The following is a 21,489-nucleotide window of genomic DNA, read 5'->3' on the forward strand; positions in this document are numbered from 1 at the left end:
CCATTTATTTCAACCACAATTTTACCATAAGATTATATGTGCAGTTAATGTAATTTAGGCATGTCCTTTTAACCTATAAAAGCCTCTCTTGTGTAGACATAGGAAATTCCTGAGACTGCTGCTGGGTGCCACCATTCTGGATGTGATGTCTGCAGCCCCAGTAGAGTTAGAGCTGTCACTCAAGTGAGTCAATAGTATTGCGCTTCACTTCCCCCTCCCACCCAATAGCTACATATAATTATGTAGGGAGATGAATGGAGTGGCAAAAGACCTGGGCCAACACAACATGTAATTTGCTTGGTCTCCATGTCTGCACTCTCCGTTGGTTTGAATCTTACCTATCTCATTGCACCTTCAGTGTCACAGCTCTGCTTCCTCCTCTCCAACTCCTCTTACTGTTGGGGTCCCCCAAGGTTCTGAACCTCTACTATTCTCGATCTACACTTCCTCCCTGGGTCAGCTGATAGCCTCCCATGGCTTCCACTATCATTTATATGCTGATGACACCCAAATCTATCTCTCTGCCCCTCAGCTCACCCCATCAATCTCCTCACGCATCACTGATTTACTAACAGACATATCAGCCTGGATGTCAAACCACTTACTCAAACTGAATCTATCTAAAACTGAGCTCTTCCCCTTCCCCTGGCTTCTCTGTCAAGATCAATGGCACATCTCTCAGTCCGTCCCCACATGCCAGGGTGCTAGGGATAATCTTAGACTCTGAACTGTCTTTTCAGGCCCACATACAATCCCTATCCAAATCATGCCGCCTTAGCCTCCGCAACATTTCCAGAATACGCCCCTTTTTAACTAATGACACCAGCAAGCTTCTAATTCACTCCCTGGTTGTCTCTCGCCTAGACTACTGCAACTCCCTCATTGGATTACCTTTACATAGACTATCCCCCCTTCAGTCCATAATGAATGCTGCTGCAAGACTCATCCACCTTACCAACCATTCAGTGTCCTCCACCCCTCTCTGCCAATCTATCCACTGGCTTCCACTCACCCAACGAATAAAATTCAAAATACTGACAATAATTTACAAAGCCATCCATAACTCTGCCCCCAGCTACATCACTAACCCAGTCCTAAAATACCAACCAAGACGCTTTCTTCGGCCCTCCCAAGACTTCCTGCTCTCTGGCTCCCTTGTCACCTCCTCCCTTGCTCGCCTCCAGAATTTCTCCAGAGCTTCTCCCATCCTTTGGAACTCCCTTCGCCAATCTGTCCGAATGTCCCCTAATCTATCCATTTTTAGACGATCCCTGAAAACCCTTCTCTTTAAAGAAGCCTATCCTGCTTCTAACACTGTTTTACTTCCTCCATCAGCTCATCCCCCACAGCTATTACCTTTTGTATCCATTGAATCTTCCTTTTTTGTAAGCTATAATGAGCAGGGCCCTCTGATTCCTCTTGTACCAAATTGTAATGTAACTGTAATGTCTGCCTTTATTTTGTTAAGCGCTGTGCAAACTGTTGGCGCTATATAAAACCTGTATAATAATAATAATAATTAGATGCTCCTAGAAGAGGAGAGGCTATGCTAGGGAATTTATTTTCCTGAATAGTCAGATTTACTAGCAAGTTTAGAGGCACATTGCAAGTGCATATAAAATCGTTGATTGAAAAAAAAGATGATGCAAGTAGGTATTTAGAAAAAAAAAATGTTTTTTTCTCTTTTACCTGTAATTTTTTTAATTGATGACAGGGTTTTTTTAAACTGGTACATTCTTGGCTCCCTGCTTATCAGTGTTGTCTCAGTTTCCACTGCCTTTCTTTTCTTGTTTGCAGGAATAAATCCCTCTAAACTTGAGAAAATCCAGCTGTGTTTGCAGCCAGCAAAGGAGGACCACACTTACAACCAAGTCTTAGTTGAAAGACTTATCAGAATATTGAGTAATGCAGCAAATCCAGGTACAGAACACTTCCTAGCACAACCCGTGCTGAAAACATTTAGTTATTTTCCTTTAGACCTTGTATGCACAAGTTTAAGAGTTGATATGTCACTCCTGCCACTCCTGCAGGAAAAATAATGTTGCCTAATATACCTGAATATCTGTATTGTTAACATACTGGGACAGTTATTTATACCCCATAAACCTTTAATGGTCAAGTGACAATAACAATTTTATATAATCCACCACACTTAATCATTTTACTATGCACATTTCTTCTGTCTGTGGGATTTTTTTATAGTTTACTTCCAACATATTCATTGTATAAGAGTGTATGTTTGTCTTCTCACTAAACCCACATCATCAAAAGCTATCAATAAATGATGTATTTACATGCTGTTCATACTCATTCAGTAGTGTATTAAAAAAAAATAGGTTGATCCTGCTGCTCTCTATCTCCACCTTCTGTTCATGTTCCCAATTCAACTAGGGATGTTGCAGCTGTGGTGGCAACTCTGCACATGCTTAGTGTTCTGTTTCAGTAGTTTTTATTGTTTTTGAAAAACAAGTAAAAATTAAAAAAAACATTTAGTGGAGCAGCGAACAATCTTTGTCTGCTCCAAACATGTAACGGGGAAACGTACAAATACAAGGTTTGGGAGAAACTGGTGAGGACTATAGTACATAGGTAAGATCTGTCGTGGGGCCCTCTAGCGTACATAAATTAGTATTTGAGGAAGACATCAACTTATTATGTACTACTACTAGAGCATCTGAATAACAGAAACAAGAGCGAGTCACCACCTGGTTACCCCCCCAATGAAACATATATTAATATATATACAAAAGATCATGGACTTGGAAGCATGACATTATTATAACTTAATCACAATTAAGTAGTATTAACATCATCATCGCCTCTTACTCACATTGTGCATTAAGGCGCTTGTAACCATCACTAGTTCCACTATCCCATATGAGGTATCATATTCCCCAAAATATGTCCAGGAGAGTCTGGGTTACAGAAGAAGAACTACACACAGACACACACACACACACCCAATGCCAACATTGGCAAAGAACAGTGAAGGGGGAAAGAAAAGAGGGAAACAGAATAAGGAGAAGAAAAATCCATCCGGTAACCTCCCGTCGGTCAACATAAAAAGTATCCCTATGTATTAGGGACCCGCAAGTAGGCTAGCAAGGGGGACCATATGTTATCGAAAAGGGATTGTTTGTCGCGTAGAACACTCACTGTTTTTTCGTTCAACATGATCCACGTATGTATGCATATTATCATTGCTATGTCTATAACAGGGCTTTTCCATGCTGTGGCAGTTGCAATTTTGGCTGCTCGAAACATAAAATTAATCAGAGACTGGGTGTGTCAGGGTACATTTTCCACTGGTTTATTAAGTCGAGCTACTCTAGCATCCTTAACAATATCAACCTTTGTGACCGAAAATATGAATGAATGAACCCTCATCCAAAAGCAGCGAATCGTGGGGCATGTCCACCATTTGTTGAATGTTGTGCCCGCCTGGCCACAATCCCTGAAGCATGATGTTAGGTTCAACTTTTAAATAAGTTGCTTATAGTTTATATTGCTTTGCCAAATTATTGCTTCATATAGGAATTAAGACACAGAGTCAGGTATGTCTGTATCAAAGTTCTGAGCATCCCAAAAAGGACTGCTCCCTTTACTTCTTTTATAGGCAGTTCCAAAAGCAGTAATCTTATCGGCATTACCAAATGAGGTTAAGGTACAAAGAGTTTCTCATCAGCGAACATGTAATGATTATTCAGCAGTTCCAAATTCCATCTAGATACAGATTGATAGAACAATTGATACGTACACAGGTAAGAAAGGAGCACAAACAATTTCAATAGAACAATTGATACATACACAGGTAAGAAAAAACAGAAACAATTAAAGTGGAACTCTAAGTCATTATTTCAACCCTATCAATTTCCCCCTTTGACATCATCCTCTCCTTCCCCCTGGGTCCTCATGAATAAGTTCTAGTCAGTTTTTCCCCAGAGTCCTTTCCCTGACCGCGAGTTGTCAGAGGGGTAGAACTCATCCCCCTAGGTATTACCAACATCTTAAAATTCAAGAAGAGGAGTTTTATAGGAGTAGGGTGATGTCAATACACACTTATCAGTATACTCTGTCTATTCTCCTAATTTTCCTATTTATTTTCCTGTATACACATATATTCGTGATTGTAAGTGATATTAATATTAGAATAATAATTACCATTGGACTTAACAACCAGTGAAAGGTATTGGTTGCTGTAGAAGACATTCCACTAAATATATCCCACCAATGTGGTGCAGTATCCTGTTGTATCTGCGAGGAAAGATGTACTAGTCTACCTTTGTCAATAATAATTTGCTACTTTAGGATCATCTATAGCCCATTCGAAAGTTGTTGTTTCCTCTACTTCAAGTACATTAATACCAGGAGTCCATGTATATATTTGTAAAACAACAATCTTCAACAAAAAATCTGTAAGTAGATATTTCATCATGTTGTTTTCTCGGGTTGTTTCTTGCAATGTGATGCGTGTATCCAGGTAGGTTTTCCTTCCAGCTTTACTGAGGTGGCTGTGGTCAAGAGTACTTGGTAAGGACCTTCAAACCTGGGTTCCAATGTCTTTCTGGTGTGTTTCTTCACATATACATAATCCCCTGGTAGCAGAGTATGTGTACCTGTTATTGAATTAGGGTCTGGAAGAGAAGAATACACACTTTTGTGGATCTTAGTTAGACGTTGTTGTAATTGTATCACATATGCAGTCAAACTATCACATTGCAATTGCATACTCTGTGGAAAGTATAAAACCAATCTAGGTGCATTCCCAAAAAGTATCTCATATGGGGATAATCCTGTCTTTCCTGTTGGAGTGTACCTTATAGAGAACAAAGCCAAAGGCAGGCATTCTGGCCAAGGCTTGTTTAACTCTTGCATGGCTTTTTGTATTTTTAACTTTATTGTCCCATTTACTCTCTCCACTGATCCTGAACTCTGTGGGTGGTAAGGGGTGTGAAAACTTTGTTGAACCCCTAACATGGTCATCACATTCTGCATGATTTCTCCTGTAAAGTGTGTCCCCCTATCTGATTCTATGGTTTCAGGAAGACCAAACCTAGGTATTAACTCAGTGATCAGTTTCTTAGCTGTGGCTTTAGCTGTAGCCGATTTTACTGGATAACTTTCGGGCCAACCTGAGAATAAATCGATACACACGAGGACAAATTCAAAAGGGCCGCTCTTAGGCATTTGTATGTAATCAATTTGCAGTCTCTGGAAGGGGTATTGGGCCCGGACCTGGTGTTTTCGTGGGGTTTTTACTCTCTGTCCTGGGTTATTCAGGAGACAGATTTGGCAGGCTGCACAGTAGTTTCTTGCAGTGCTACTGAATCCAGGGGTGAGCCATCCTTGGTTCACAATCCTATACATGGAATTGGAACTGACGTGTGTGGGTAGGTGAACTGCCGCTGCCATTTCTGGGTACAGAGAGGCAGGCAGGCATATTTTGCCTCCTTCCCTCCATACATTGTCAAGGTCTGGTGCTGCTCCCATCCTGACCCACTTATCTTTCTCGCTCTCCCCTGCTTGCTCCTGTAATTTACTCAGCTGCTGCCATGTTGGTTCTGGGATACTCACCTCTACCGCTGCTAAGGTCTCAGGGCTTCCTTCCCCTAGAGCTGCCTGTTTTGCAGTCAAATCTGCAAATGCATTTCCTTTTGCCTCAATTGTTTTTGCGCTCGTGTGTGCCGCTATCTTCATAATGGCTACTCGTTTAACCTTTTGAAGATTGTTCAGGACTCTCTTAATCCCTTCTCCATGTTTTACAGGTGTACCTGCTGCTGTCAGATAACCTCTAGCCCTCCATATGTGGCCATAATCGTGCGCTACACCATAAGCGTAGGCAGAGTCAGTGTAAATATTCCCTTCTCGTTCTTTTAAGTATTCTAGGGCTTGTTCTAAAGCTTTTAATTCTGCTTCCTGTGCTGACATGTGGGCTGGTAAGGCCTGTGCTTCAATTACCTGCGTATCAGTCACTACAGCATACCCTGTGTGATATTTACCCTTGTCATCAGCAAACCTACTGCCATCTATGTAAAAAGTGTGCTCAGCATTTAAAATCGGTGTATCTGTAACATGTGGGAATCCCATTGTCTCCTGTTCCATGAGCTGAAAACAATCGTGCTGATCTACTTCTTTAAACAAAAGAGTGTCAGTGTCCTCATTTCTTTTCTCACTAGTACTATTAGTACTATCATTCCCCCTTGCCAAATCTGGTGACTGAAGAGGCAAAAAGGTGGCCAAATTTAAGGTTGTACAGCGCTGAAAAGTAACATTTGGAGGTAAGAGTAAAGTACACTGTAATCTTAATTGCCTAGCCATTGAAATGTGTTTGGGCTGTACCTGAGACAAGATTGCATGTATGTCATGTGTGGTATGCACTACGACTGGATTGTCTAGAACAATCTCTGATGACTTATCTATGATAATTGACACTGCAGCTACCGCCCGTACACAAGACGGTGAACCTCTAGATACTGGATCTAATGCTGCTGAAAAGTAAGCGACTGGTCTTTGTTTTACATGTGCCTGTGTCAGAACACCTGTGGCGTGTCCAGTGATCTCAGCAATGTACAGATTAAATATCTTGGTGTAATCTGGTATACCAATAGCCGGGGCAGAAATCAACAACTTTTTCAAAGTGATAAACGACTCATAAGCTATTTCTGTAAGCATATACGGTACAATTTTCAAACAATCGTATAATGGCTGCATCAAAGCGCTAGCATGTGGTATCCACTGTCTACAATATGACACGATACCTAAAAACATACGCAATTGTTTGAAATTCCGTGGGGGTAACATTCCCTTTATAACTTGAACCCTCTCCTCAGTGAGATGTCTCGTACCCTGTGATATACAATGTCCCAAAAAGATAACTTTTTCCTGACACACTTGTAACTTTTTCTTATTAACCTTGCAACCTTTTTCTGCCAAAAATCGCAACAAATTAAGGGTGGTGGCCAAACAAGTTTCTTTGTCAGGGCAGCATAACAATAAATCATCCACATATTGTAACAATACACAGGAATCTGGTGGTACCCATTCTCCCAACACCGTTTGCAATGCTTGCGAATACAAGGTAGGTGAATGCGCCATACCCTGAGGTAGGCGTGTCCAGGTTAGTTGCCGATTTTTTATTGAAAATGCGAACCAAAGTTGGCATTCTTCAGCAAGCGGGACGGAAAAGAAAGCATTCGCTAAATCTATAACCGTAAAGTACATACTGGTTGATGGTATTTGTGACAGTAATGTATGTGGATTGGGTACTAAAGGTGTCATCGGGGCTAGTATTTTGTTGACCGCTCTAAGGTCTTGGACCATTCTATACTTAACTGGACTACCGGCTACTGATTTCTTTTTAACCGGGTACAAGGGAGTGTTTGCCGGTGATTTTACCTCTTTTAGAACTCCACTTTTTAAGAAGGATTGGACCTGCATTTCTATGGCCGTCTCTTGGGGTGCACTAAGTGGATACTGCTTTTGTTGGGGAAGCACTGCTCCTGGAATCAGCTGTAGGGTAACCGGAGGTATGGGCAAAAGTCCAACATCAGCTGGATGTTTTTCCCATAGTTCTCCTGGAAGGGACGACAAAATCTGATCTAAGTCTGAAGGAGGTGTGCCGGACAATTCCGATTCCTCCTCTAGGTATTGTATCAGGTTACACATCTCCATGTGTTCTTGATTATCCCCTATAGCTAAGGTGACAGTGCCATCTGGGTGATAGGTAATGTTAGCTCCTATTTTCTGCAAAATGTCAGCTCCTAACAAATTAGTGGGGGCTCCTCTGGATACCAGAAAGCGTGAAAGGAACATGTGGTTTCCTACTTTAACTTTCAGAGGTTTTGTAAGCGGGGCGTCGGCTGAAATGCCATCATATCCAGTTATTAGTAAAGTGTCAGGTGATTTTTGGCCAGGGAGTAGTTCAGAGTCAGAAAGTAACGAGCGTGAAGCTCCTGTATCGACTAAACAAGAGATTTTCTTATTACCAACCGTTATATTTGTCTTAAGCATTGTTGTTTTGGATTTTTCTAAAACCGGGGTGAGTCATGCTCGTGGACCATCTCCCTGCTGCCTGATATGACTATTTTTGTTGTCCCTGGGCTGGTTCCTTCTCTGATTAACTGGAGAATCAACACCTTCCTCTCCTTCATCCCTTATTCTTTTCTTACAGTTGCGTCTGATGTGACCAATCTTGTTACAGTAGTGACAGGTAAGGGGTTTGCGAAAGGAACCTCTACCTTGCTCTTGGGGACCCCCGAGTGCGTTGATAGCATGAGATTTCCTCCCTTTGGTTTCTGCTAAGTCCGCCTCTATGCCTTGCGCTTTTTGTAACAACGTCCCTCTATCTCTAGTTGCCCTCCACTCTGGTGTGCAGGCTTTCAGTCTCTCACTTATCTGTGGAATTAATCCCTCCATAAATTGTCTATTGAAGGCTCGGATTGTGACTGGCAGGGCCAAGTCCAATCCCTCATCTGCCATCATACTTTCCATAGATAAGTAAAATTCCGATACAGTCTGTCCTGGCATTTGCTTCATGGGTGATATGGACCCCCTCTCCTGTTGTTTTGCCTGACAAAAAGCTTCTAATCTAGCAATAAAAGGGGCCCTTGAGTCTATATGTCTGACATGTCCTGTCTCTAAATTGCCATCCCCATCAACTTGTCCTGCAGGTCTGTGTGGACCTATTTCTGTCATAAACTGGTTAAACAGGGTCAGAGTCATTTTGTGTCTGCATAGATCCTCCCCATCCTGCCAGGTCGCTTCATGTGTATTCATTAACTGTGTCACAAATCTACAAAAAGCAGCTGGCTTTGCTACCGGGTCTGGGGCGCTCTGTATTAATGCCATAAGGGTGTCTGCCGACCATGGTGCCCAAGTCCTTATTTGCATTCTACGAGTGACAGTAGGCGGGGCATTTGGATGGGCTGCTTGTCCAAATTCTGGATTGTTTACCTGAACAATGCGTGTATCAGTGCGTACGGGAGCTACAGTTTCTGGATGAGGTTTTTTTGCCCCACAATGCACACATTCTACTGCCCATTCTGGGTTTTGTGCTCCACAATCCTGACAAACCCATCCTCTCCCCTCAAGTACCGGATATATCTTGTGTGGTTTGCGTTCTACGTCAGTGTATGGGGGTGGGATGGCTGAGCTGGGAGCCTCGACATTTTTTGTTCTTCTATCTTTCATATCCCAACCATCACAATCTGGATTATACTTCCACCCCTCTTCTTTCGCTCTATTTGAGACCTTAATTAAGCATTGAACCTGACGCATCCATTGCTTCTCTAACACCTCTCCTTGTCTGTCCCTTTTTATTTCACTCCATACATCCGGGTCTAAGCCCGCTGCTCCTTTCACCTTAAATTTACGAAGGACATCCTTTAAGTCCTGTGCTTCGGTTTTCCCATAAATGTTCTTAATTATCTGTGGCACCGTATAGTGCGCCACAATTCCCTGACGGGGTTTTGTGTTCCTCTGGCCCATTCTAACAGTCCTGCCTAGGTAGCGTGTGGGACACTTAGTGTACAATATAATGCGGCTACAACATATACAAGAATGAATAATTACTTTATATGCTAGCCCAATAGCAAACCAGCTAAGTTACACTAGTTCCTCGTTGCCTTCCTCCTAGGGTGCTAGAATTCTAGAAACCTCTCCGGAATGAGATTTCTGAAACCGAATTACTTTATATGCTAGCCCAAAAATAAATAATTACTTTATATGCTAGCCCAATAACAAACCAGAATGCGGCTACAACATATACAAAAATGCGGCTACAACATATACAAGCATTCCTTTAAGTGGCCAGGTATCCGACTAGATCTCGGGACTTTGTTGAGACCTTATTCCCTCCCCGTATCTGGGAATCCCTCTCATACACTCTTATCCCTGCTTTATGGAGCAGACAGGGCTTATACTCTCAACCCGTCTATGGTTTATGAGTTAGATGTGAGGTTAAGCATAAGCGTCAGACCCCCAAGCTCACAAGCCCTCAGGTTCCCAATCGTGTGAGGTAAGGCGCATTCCGTTGCTTAGTTCGGCAATCCCCTTCTAACTCATACCATCCTTGACAAGGCTCATTCACTTTCTCAACAAGACAGACAAGACAGACAAGACAGACAAAACAAACAAATAATTCCAGCAATATAAACTAAAATATCCAGTAATTCTAGACTCACCACTACAGAGGCTGGTGTTTTAAAACCAGGAGAACCGTAACTGACAGAATGGATAGGCACAAATCAGGGGAGCACAGAATATAAGAAAAATAAAGCTTTTTCTTACATGCGCAGGTTTTTTTTTTGATCTGTGGTTCCCGGAATGCCTGTCTTTTTGTTCCGTCAGCCGCGTTCGTCCACCTCTTGTAGTATCATCGGTGAGTCCCTGTTTCGGGCACCAAAATGTTAGGTTCAACTTTTAAATAAGTTGCTTATAGTTTATATTGCTTTGCCAAATTATTGCTTCATATAGGAATTAAGACACAGAGTCAGGTATGTCTGTATCAAAGTTCTGAGCATCCCAAAAAGGACTGCTCCCTTTACTTCTTTTATAGGCAGTTCCAAAAGCAGTAATCTTATCGGCATTACCAAATGAGGTTAAGGTACAAAGAGTTTCTCATCAGCGAACATGTAATGATTATTCAGCAGTTCCAAATTCCATCTAGATACAGATTGATAGAACAATTGATACGTACACAGGTAAGAAAGGAGCACAAACAATTTAAATAGAACAATTGATACGTACACAGGTAAGAAAAAACAGAAACAATTAAAGTGGAACTCTAAGTCATTATTTCAACCCTATCAATGAGGACGGAGCTCCTGGATACATTTTGGTCAGGCGCTCTGGCACTAAGTACCATCTAGCATGTACTTTGTATCCTACCTCAATCAGGGCAACATTGATACCTTTGTGGATTTGTGAATGTCATTTGCACCAATCCTTCTCCCCAGGGACTATCCCCAGGTCCCCCTCCCACGCCACCTGATGCAACAATTTAGTCGGAGGGCTGGTTAACAGTTTATAAAGCATAGAGGCACTCCCCCCAGGGAAGCCGCATCCTGTATACACTTGTTTTCAAACATGGTGCGCTCTGTTAGATCAGAGCCACCTTTTTGTACTAAATTAAGAAAATGCTAAATTTGTTGTAAGTGAAAGCTCTCTGTGGGGGGCATCTCCAAGCTGCCCACAAAATGCGAGGAGGGATGTATTCCTCTGTGGTCAAGATAGTCACCTATACAGTATAATCCCTTGTTCACCCACCGACCAAAACTGTCAGGATGTATACCAGGGGGGAACAGGGCATTGCCAAACAGAGGAGCCACTGGGGTGTGTGCAGAGCGTAGGGGCCATCTCCTGCAACTTGTGTCCCATATGTGTAGTGAATGGGAGAGTATGGGGCACAGAATAGCCCTGCGGTGTCTCGAGAGGGTCCATAGGATGAGGTCCATTGTCAGTGGCGAGTAAGCCTGGGCCTCCAATGGGACCCAATCAGGGCAATAATGTAGACTGTGTAGTGACATAATTGGGTTAGTTGGCAGAAATGTAGTATTTCCGGAATTCAGGCACTCCCAAACCACTCAGGTCCTTGGGAACATACATTGTAGCCCTAGCTATCCTAGTTTCTTTGGTGCCCCCAAAAAAGTGGAAGATTAGGGATTGATATTGTCAAATAGCGTTGGCAGGTACTTGAACGGGCAGTGTTAGGAAGAAATGTAGTCATCTAGGTAAGACTGTCATTTTTAAAGACGCAATTCTGTCCATTCTGTCCATCCACGATAGATTCACGTCAGACCATGACTTCATGTCTTCTAGTAATTTAGCAAACAAGGGTGGGTAGTTGGCTTTATATAAGGAGGCTATATTGGAGGTCAATCGGATTCCCAAATAGGAGAGGGACATCGGTTGCCAATGGAAAGGATTTTGAGACTGGATGCTTTGAAGCATTGAAGTAGATAGACTGACGTTTAGCACCTCTGATTTATTGTGATTAACTATCAGGCCAGAAAGTTTCCCAAAGAGATTCAACATTAAATTTGGTAGAGTGGTGTGGGGGGAGGTAATGAACAGCAATAGGTCATCTGCAAATAAAGCACATTTGTGGCTCCTCCCCCTCTCTCTATCCCCAAAATGTCTGGATTAAGATGCATCTCCATCGCTAGAGTTTCCATGGTTACAAAAGTGGGGTTAGTGGGCCTCCCTGTCGGGTACCTGACGAGATGGGGATTGGCTTCGACCTATAGCCTCGAAGTATTTAGGCCATAGGTAGGCTATATAAAGAATGCATAGAGGCCAAAAATTTAGGGCCAAAATTCCATCTAGTCAGCACCTGAAAAAGGAAGGACCACGAGAGTGAATCAAATGCTTTGTGAATATCGATGCACAGTAGCATCCCAGTCCTGTGCACTCTGCCATCCCATGATAAGTGTAATAAAGATTGCTCTTCGGACCTGGTCAGCTGCCCACCTGATCAGAGTGTTTGTAGCCAGCTAGGAATGTCAACATCATATTTGCTAAAATATGTGAATAGTTTCAGGTCTGTATTGATTAAGGATATAGGACGGTAGTTGGCTACATCAACTTGTGGGGTTTGGGAATGAGAGTAATATAAGCTCTATTGGAATCTACATCTATTGGGCCACCTTTTTGTATGTCTTTAAAGAATTCTGTTAAGGAGGGAGCCAGTAAGGTTGCACGTTTTTTAAATTACAGGTTCGTAAAAACCGTCTGGGCCCGGTGCTTTGCCCACTGGGGCTTGTTTTATGGCACCCAATACTTCCTCCACCGTAATGTCCTTGTCTAGGAAGTCCCTGTGGTCATCCATCAGTCGGGTTGGGAAGATGATCGACAAAGTCGTCAAACTCTTGTTGGTCAGAGACAGTGCCGCCATGATATAAAGTCTCATAAAAAGATTGGAATTTCTGTAGGGCCACTTTAGGATTTTGGGTGAGGGAGCTGTCTGATTTCTTAATTTTGGGAACATGTGGAGGGGGACGCCTGGGAGCCAGCCTTGTCGCCAATAGTCTACCCGGCTTGTCTCTTTGGAAGTAAAATTTGGCCTGGCTCCATCATAGTTGCTTTTCTGCCTTTGCAGTAAGGTAAACATTTAATTCTAATTGAGCTGCCTCAATGCTGTCACGCAAGTCAAGTTGGGGGCTGCGTTTATGTTCATTAAGTAGGGCAATCAAGTCGTCCTCTTTTTGTTTTAACGGCACACTGAAGTGTTTCCTGTACCTGGCGGCCGTCTGAATCAAAATATCTCTAATCGTAGCTTTGTGGGCAGCCTATGTGCACATTGAGGAGACGTGTGACGGATTGTTCAAGGAAAAATATTCCTTTAATGCAATTTCAAAGTCCAAGCAGGTGGCCGGCTTGTTAAGGTGAGATTCGTTTAGACGCCAGGTAAAGGAAGCCGTGGGACTGCGCAGTGAAGAAAAGAACCACCACTGGCGAGTGGTCAGACCAGGGGGTTTCAATATCTTGGAAGAGGAAATTAGTGGTAGAGAGGTGGCAGATGTGAAGACATGGTCTATCCGTGGACATGGAAGTAGAAAGTGTAGTCACTTTTGCGCTATTGAACTTCCGCCAGATGTCCAACAGGTCATTGTCGTGGAGCAATTTTGCAAATTTGGTACCCAAGTTTGTGGGTTTCAAAATTTGAGATCCCGGTGGGCGCATCTCATTTAGTGAAGAATCTAAGGTAATATTGGAGTCTCCTCATATTAGGAGCATGCCTTCGAAATGATGGGATAGTTGCTGTGGTAGGTCTTGAAAAATAGGCAGCTGCACCTTATTTGGGGCATATTAGGAGAGAAGTGTCACTAGAGTGCCCTCTAGGTCTCCCTTGACTAGTAAATAACGACCTTCTGGGTCAGTGATTATCTGCGAGAGGGTGAAAGCTAAACTTTTAGCAATGCATATAGACATTCCCTGTGTCTTGTCTGGAGCGTTAGCTAGAACAAAGTTTGAATAATGATTATGAATATAGTTGGGTTTATAAGAGGATGGGAAATGGATTTCTTGGAGAAACACGATCTCCGCTCCTACCAAATGGAAGTAATTAAAAGCCTTTCATCTCTTCACAGGCAAGTTGAGTCCCTGCACAATATGTGTTAAGAATTGAATGGGTTTCTGTGATCATGGGTTAGCCATAGCATGTGATGGAGTGGATGTCTCTTACCTTACCTTCCCGGACAGTACCGGCCAACAGATCCCTTGGAGGTGGACTTGTCAGGGTTTCCGGATGGATTATGAGGAGTGGAAAGAAACGGCAAAAACAGAAAAAGTTATTAGTGCAAAATAAGTTCATTAAACCTAAGTGCATTTCAACATTAGACAATTAACTTGTTTAGGGTGTCACAAAAGTGACTAAATTAATCTAGGCCTTAAGATGAGGCCTATAACTTCCAAGGCCCCCACCTCCCAAGCAAACGATGGAGGATGGAGGGGAGTTGGAGTTAGGGAAGGCGTATTGGCTGAGCGACCTGACCTGGACTGAGCTAAATTGAGGCTAATATTGGTGTTAAACAAGTATTTGGAAAATAGTAATAATCAAAGCTAAAACCATTGTAACAGTAGTACACGGGTGCCCTCTTGTGGAAGATGCACAAACAGCAACTTGAAAAGTTCCTGGCACAAGAGGTCTATGAGATTCATAACATAACTAAGAGGAAAATAGTCTGAACAAAAATAAAAACAAAGGTTAGAGTAACGTGTTCAATGGTTGTATATGAGGAACCCAGGATAGGGCTTCTGTCGGAGCTCTTCCCAATATTAGACTAATTATCACTACTCAAAGTCCTCAGGGTGGTCTGGGCTGGCCGCAGGAATGGCTTCTGGTGGTTCTGGGTGATTGCCACAAAGGTGTGACTGGACGCCCTCTGTTATCTCTGCCTCAGCCAGATGTTGAGGGAGCTTGAGGAATTGGTGATGCCGAGGGTGAGGTGGAAAGGAAGCCTAGGCGTTTGAGTAATGCTTCTCCTGCTGGAAAGGTAGAGAAGGAGTAGGATTTACCTTTATAGGGAAATGAGAGACAGAAAAGGAATGGCCAGCGATACCTTATCCCTTTTTGCTGTAGTGGCTGAAATAAAGGCTTGAAGGATCTGCGTTTTTGCACAGTGGCTGGAGAAATGTCTGCAAATATTTGTAATTCATGTCCAAGCAGCTGGATTGAAGGCAGTTTGCGGGCTTTTTGCGTGACATTTTCTTTTACTGTGTAAAAGTAGGGCTTCACAATGATTTCCCTAGGGGAATCTTCTGGGTGTTGGACAGTAAGGGCTCTATGAGCCTCGTCCAATTCCAGCTTATGAGCAGGGATATCGGGCAGCAAGGAGGTCAGCAGTGTTGTAGTAGCTTCCTGGACATCTGTGAATGATTTGGGTAGCCCACATATGCGGAAGTTGTATCTGCTGGATCAATTTTTGCTAACGCTTCTTCCAAGCGGGCTTCCAAATCGCCTAAACAATCCATATTCTGATTTTTCCTGCTCACAGTAACATCTAGTTTATGTTCAATAGTTTTGATTCTGCTACCCAGATCCTAGAATTCTTGCTTTGGGTTGTCTGTAATTTTCTTACCAGCCTTTTCAAGGCCCTGTTCCTGCATGGCTGAGAATCTTGCTAAGATAATAGGGGGGTCACCTGAATAAGCAGGCTGTGGGTTGTGGCTCATAAGTTCTTGTGAGGCCTGTAAGCTGTTTTGGCTGGTGAGAATGTATCCCATGGCCCTGCCTTGGGAGGAACCCGAGGAGAAGGGGGACTCACCACCTGATAGATCACCATCCTGGTGAGTGTGGAGGCCAGCTGGAGTTGGGCTGCAGTCCTCAAAGTGCACGGATTGTGTAAAGGCCCGGTCTGACCCTGGGTGAACCGCCCGGGGAGAGGCCGCATGTATCGTCGGCACTGTCATCTTGATGAGACCGGGTCGGGGAAGCAACGATCTCCTGTGGCTGGTCCGAGTGGATGTTCAACTTCCCTTTTTCCCAAAAAATATGGCCCAGCAGTGGCGGGTGAGCAGGGAATAATTTGTGGCACTCCCCGGCCCCCTGATCAGCAGTATGCAGCCGGATTAGGTCGGGTCAAAGCGAAGCTGAATCAAGCAATGTCCACCATTGTCAGCCGCATGCATGCACATCCACATGCTTAGTTTTCAGTGAGTTTCTATGCTGAACATTTCTTCCCTATCACATCTGCGCAGCCCATGTGGGTTTATATACACCGTGGTAAATGACAGCATTTTTCCTTCTTCCTCCTCCATGCCCACTAACCAGCTAAACACAATGAGGGTGGAATATTACATTAGATTAATGGAGGCTTCATCTCCCTCTTATTCTAAGACACAGGCTGGAGGGGTGTGACACAGCCTGTGACTGGCAGAAATTTGCCCACACCATGTTATTGCCCCCCAAAAAATAAAGATTTTATTTCAAATCTGTATGACAATTTAACCACCTCAGCCCTGGAAGGATTTACCCCCTTAATAACCAGGGCATTTTTTTGCTTTACTGCACTGTGTCGCTTTAACTGACAATTGCGCAGTCATGCGACGTTATACCCAAAGAAAATTTATGTCCTTTTTTTTCCCACAAATAGACCTTTTTTTGGTGGTATTTGATCACCTCTGCAGTTTTTAATTTTTTGTGCTATAAACAAAGACCGACAATTTTGAAAAAAATGTTTTGTTTTTTTTACTTTCTGCTATAATACATATTCCAAAAAACAATAACAAAAAAAAAAACAATACATGTATTCATCAGTTTAGGTCAATATATATTCTTCTACATATTTTTGGTTAAAAAAAATCGCAATAAGTGTATATTGATTGGTTTGCACAAAAGTTAGTCTACAAAATAGGGGATAGATTTATGAACTTTTTTTTTTTTTTATGTTTTTACTGGTAATAGCGGCGATCTGTTATTTTTAGCGGGATTGCGGCAGACAAATATGGCCCCAAGTGACACTTTTTGGGGACCGGTGACATTATTGCAGTGAACAGTGCTAAAACAAATGCACTGATCGTTGTATAAATGACACAGGCAGGGAAGGGGTTAACACTAGGGGGTGATCAAGGGGTTAACTGTGTTCCCTAGGTGTGTTCTGTGTGGGGGGTGGGCTCACCGGGACATCAAAGAGATCACTTTTCCTGATCACTAGGAACACTAGATCTCCATGTTGTCTCCTGTCAGAACGTGGATCCGCCTTGTTTACATAGGCAGATCCACATTCTGCCTCTGTGGAGCAATCATGGGTGGTCGGCGGACGTAGAGTCTGCCAGACCCACGTGCACGCTCCCACAGTATCTATTGCATGAAACGACATACAGGTGGGTTGTTTTGCGCACTAGAGATACTCTGTATTCCAAAGGCTGTTGCAAAAATAGGAATGTATCATAACACAGAGTGGTACTGTGGATACATAAATCATATACATGTGCCACGTCCTGAAACTATATTTAGTAAATACCGAAGAAGGGGGGACTTTGGACTTTGCAGGCACAGTAACAACAAATATGTATAATAAAATATTTTATTGAAAAAACATATGAATAGAACATCAATTAAAACCACAGATCACATATATGTAGCAAATTATTTGATGGAGCGATAGCTATACAAAACCATTTACATATGTAGTGGCTCGGACATGAGGATAATCATCCAGAGTAGCAACAAGTCCGAGAAGATGGTTGGATAGCAGATCAGCGAATAATTAGTTCATATCATACAGATACTCAGTGCTCAACATGTTTCGCGTGTCTGTATGCTTCTTCAGGAGCAGAAATTGTGTTGTGGCTATCGAAACACATAGCATGTAGTTAGTATATGATTCCATAAAGATAACATACAAAAATACAAAACCAGACAAAATACTACAGTCCAAAAAAATCCATGCTGGTTAAACCACAGCGATGAGGGATGGGACACCAAAAAGGAGGGTGGCAATGGAGGGTTACCATGGGGGCGTACACAGCATAATACTATCATGTATCTACAAGGTGTCCAGGTAGAGAAATTGATAGTTCGTAGACAGATCATAGAAGCAAAACATTATAGAGATTGTGGACACAAGGTAAGAGGGAAGGAAATAGGAAAAGGGGGGGGAAGAGGGAGAGAGGGAGGGGGAGAGAGGGAGGAGGGAGGGGAGAAGAAAAAGGAGGGGGGGAGGGGTAAGGGAGGGGAAGGGATAAAGGGCAAGGAAAACAGGATAGGAAAATTGGATAAGGGGGAGGGGGGGTGTGGGGGAGAGAAGGAGGAAAAAAAGGGGGGGGGGTTAGTAAAGTAGTTAAATTATGTACTTACAAAGTAGGTCTGTATACAATCATATAGCATAAAATGAGCCCACATGGAGAAAAGGAAGCAAACGGTGCAATTAGACACCACACATATGGTTGGCTGGGAATTGGTAATCTATCCTGAAGGGAGATATAAAACATTAAATTCACTGACTGCTGCAGAACCAGTTATAATTTGGTAGGGATATGGCATAACTCACTCACCAGTAGATAAAGTAGAGGGGTATAATCCACACTGAACTCATATGGGTAAGTATACGTGTTATACAAAGCGCTCAACAAACGCCCACTGTTATGTAGATACAGGAGCCAAAATAGCAGGGGGGATGGTCCTCAAATGAAAACTACACAAGCCTATATAGCAGAGAGATAATGATGGGAGAAAAGAGGGAGAGAGTGTAATGAGAAAGTAAATCTCAAACCTATCTGGGGTATTTGGGTATAATAGGTCCATTGCCTCGATAAAATCCAAATACCTAGATCCATCCCAGTGTGTGGTGTCCTCCGTCTGCTTGAGCGAGTTACACACAGTGACAGGACTCTGTCCTACTTGTGTGTGCGTCCCGTCCGTAGTCAACCAATCGGCTAACGCCGACGTGACGTCATCCGGACCGACCAAAAGCTCCCAGTGCGCATGCGCGCCACCTGTTCGGGAGCGCCGCTAGATCCAATAGCGGCTCACCCACCAGGGAGGGGGTGGCGCGCGCAACAAGGAGCAACACCAGCCGGCATGGGGAAGAAGGACATCCACGTCGGCTGGTGTGTGCGTCACAACACCAACAGGTGAGGTGGTGTGACGCTGGGCGGCCGCATGGCAACCCGAAAACCCGCCTCCAGATGGCGCCCATCTAATTCGCAATGGAAAGACCAGCAGGGAGAAAAAATCAAAACTAGAAATAATTAGCAAATAACAATTATATGAAATTCACACGTTAATAGTCTTCATACAGGTAATCAAAGCTTAAGGCTGAAAGCCCAACTTTGGTGTATAAATTAGCTAAATGTATTCATACAGTTTACCTATGATGATAATGATGGGAGAAATATATATATATACACAGATTAAGAACGAACCAGACCATAAGGCAAAACCATGGAAACGGAATAGAGTAGGCCCATGAAAATTAAAAGAGGAGGCTGTGCAAATAGAAAAGACTGAAACAGCTGTACTGTATAGACGCCAACTTTTGCTGATAAATTAATTACAGAAAGTTAGTTCAAGAAAAGGTTTGTAGGATTGGGCCTCATTTATACCCTGCCTTAATATTTGTTTGTCCCAATCGCCACCTCGGGGGCTTTTGGGAATCACTGCAAGAGCAATGAAAGAAGCCACCGAGGTGTGGAATTTGTGGTAAAGATCCAAATGTCTACTCACTGAGGTAATCATCTTGCCCCCTCCTGAATAGTAGATGTGATCTTTGATCCGGGAACAAAATTGCCTGATGGTTTTCCCAACATAAAATGCACGGCAATTACAGGTCATTAAATAAACTACGCCCTGGGTTTCGCAGTCGGCGTGGAAAGTGGGGGTGAACATTTCCCCATTGGGTAATCTAAAGCAAGTGCCTGTGCGGATCCAGGGGCAGAACGTACATCTCCCACATCTAGTAATGCCATTTGGGTGGCCTTGAGATGGGGAGTTATTGTAGTAGTGACTCGATGTAAGTTTGTCCCGTAGGGACCTCGATCTACGAAAAGTAATGGCTGGGGTAGGGGTAACGTATTTGGCCAGAATTGGATCATCCCCCAATAAAGATCAATGTGCTGTTAAGATATCGCGTAGTTCAGCATGATATTGAGAATATTTAGTAATATATCTTACCGTTGGGCTGGATTTGGGGTTTTTTTCTGATACAGTAAGGAGTTGCGCGATTGGCACAGCGCCCTATTGTATGCGCGACGAAGGCGGGATTTGCTGTAGCCTCTTGCTCTCAAACGGTCACAGAGTAAATTAGCTTGCCATTTAAATTCCTCCGTGAAGGTACAGTTTCTACGGAGTCTTAAATATTGTGCATACGGTATGCTTTGGATAAGGGTATGTGGATGAGCACTTTCGGCATGCAATATATTATTGCCTGCTGTCTCTTTACGAAAGAGCGTAGAGGCCAGGCACCCATTGCTATCTTTGCAAATTGTAAGGTCAAGAAAGGTAATTTTAGATCTATCGCTACTAACTGTAAATTTAAGATGGAAGGAGTTACAATTTAGGGTCTCAATAAAGGTATTTAAGCTTTCCTCTATACAGTACAGCTGTTTCAGTCTATTCTATTTGCACAGCCTCCTCTTTTAATTTTCATGGGCCTACTCTATTCTGTTTCCATGGTTTTGCCTTATGGTCTGGTTCGTTCTTAATCTGTGTGTATATATATATATATATATATATATATATATATATATATATATATATATATATATATATATATGTAAACTGTATGAATACATTTAGCTAATTTATACACCAAAGTTGGGCTTTCAGCCTTAAGCTTTGATAATCTGTATGAAGACTATTGATGAGCCTCTATACAGTACAGCTGTTTCAGTCTATTCTATTTGCACAGCCTCCTCTTTTAATTTTCATGGGCCTACTCTATTCTGTTTCCATGGTTTTGCCTTATGGTCTGGTTCATTCTTAATCTGTGTGTGTATATATATATATATATATATATATATATATATATATATATATATATATATATATATATGTAAACTGTATGAATACATTTAGCTAATTTATACACCAAAGTTGGGCTTTCAGCCTTAAGCTTTGATAATCTGTATGAAGACTATTGATGTGTGAATTTCATATAATTGTTATTTGCTAATTATTTCTAGTTTTGATTTTTTTCTCCCTGCTGGTCTTTCCATTGCGAATTAGATGGGCGCCATCTGGTGGCGGGTTTTCGGGTTGCCATGCGGCCGCCCAGCGTCACACCACCTCACCTGTTGGTGTTGTGACGCACACACCAGCTGACGTGGATGTCCTTCTTCCCCATGCCGGCTGGTGTTGCTCCTTGTTGCGCGCGCCACCCCCTCCCTGGCGGGTGAGCCGCTATTGGATCTAGCGGCGCTCTTGAACAGGTGGCGTGCATGCGCACTGAGAGCTTTCGGCCGGTCCGGATGACGTCACGTCGGCGTTAGCCGATTGGTTGACTACGGACGGGACGCACACACAAGAAGGACGGAGTTCTGTCACTGTGT

At 42.9% G+C, this 21,489-nt stretch overlaps 1 protein-coding gene across 11 annotated transcripts in view; it reads left to right on the forward strand.

Moving 5' to 3' along the window:
• The window catches only part of CLEC16A (C-type lectin domain containing 16A), a 1,646,984-nt gene that overhangs the window by 790,536 nt on the left and 834,959 nt on the right, over positions 1 to 21,489 (forward strand). For all 11 annotated transcript variants that reach the window (XM_073591184.1, XM_073591186.1, XM_073591185.1 and 8 more), the window contains one exon: positions 1,798 to 1,920. In XM_073591184.1, the coding sequence (XP_073447285.1) occupies positions 1,798 to 1,920 (123 nt within the window). The remainder of the gene's footprint in view (positions 1 to 1,797; positions 1,921 to 21,489) is intronic.

The sequence above is a fragment of the Aquarana catesbeiana genome, linkage group LG06, assembly GCF_042186555.1.
Source record: "Aquarana catesbeiana isolate 2022-GZ linkage group LG06, ASM4218655v1, whole genome shotgun sequence".
Lineage (NCBI taxonomy): Eukaryota > Metazoa > Chordata > Amphibia > Anura > Ranidae > Aquarana > Aquarana catesbeiana.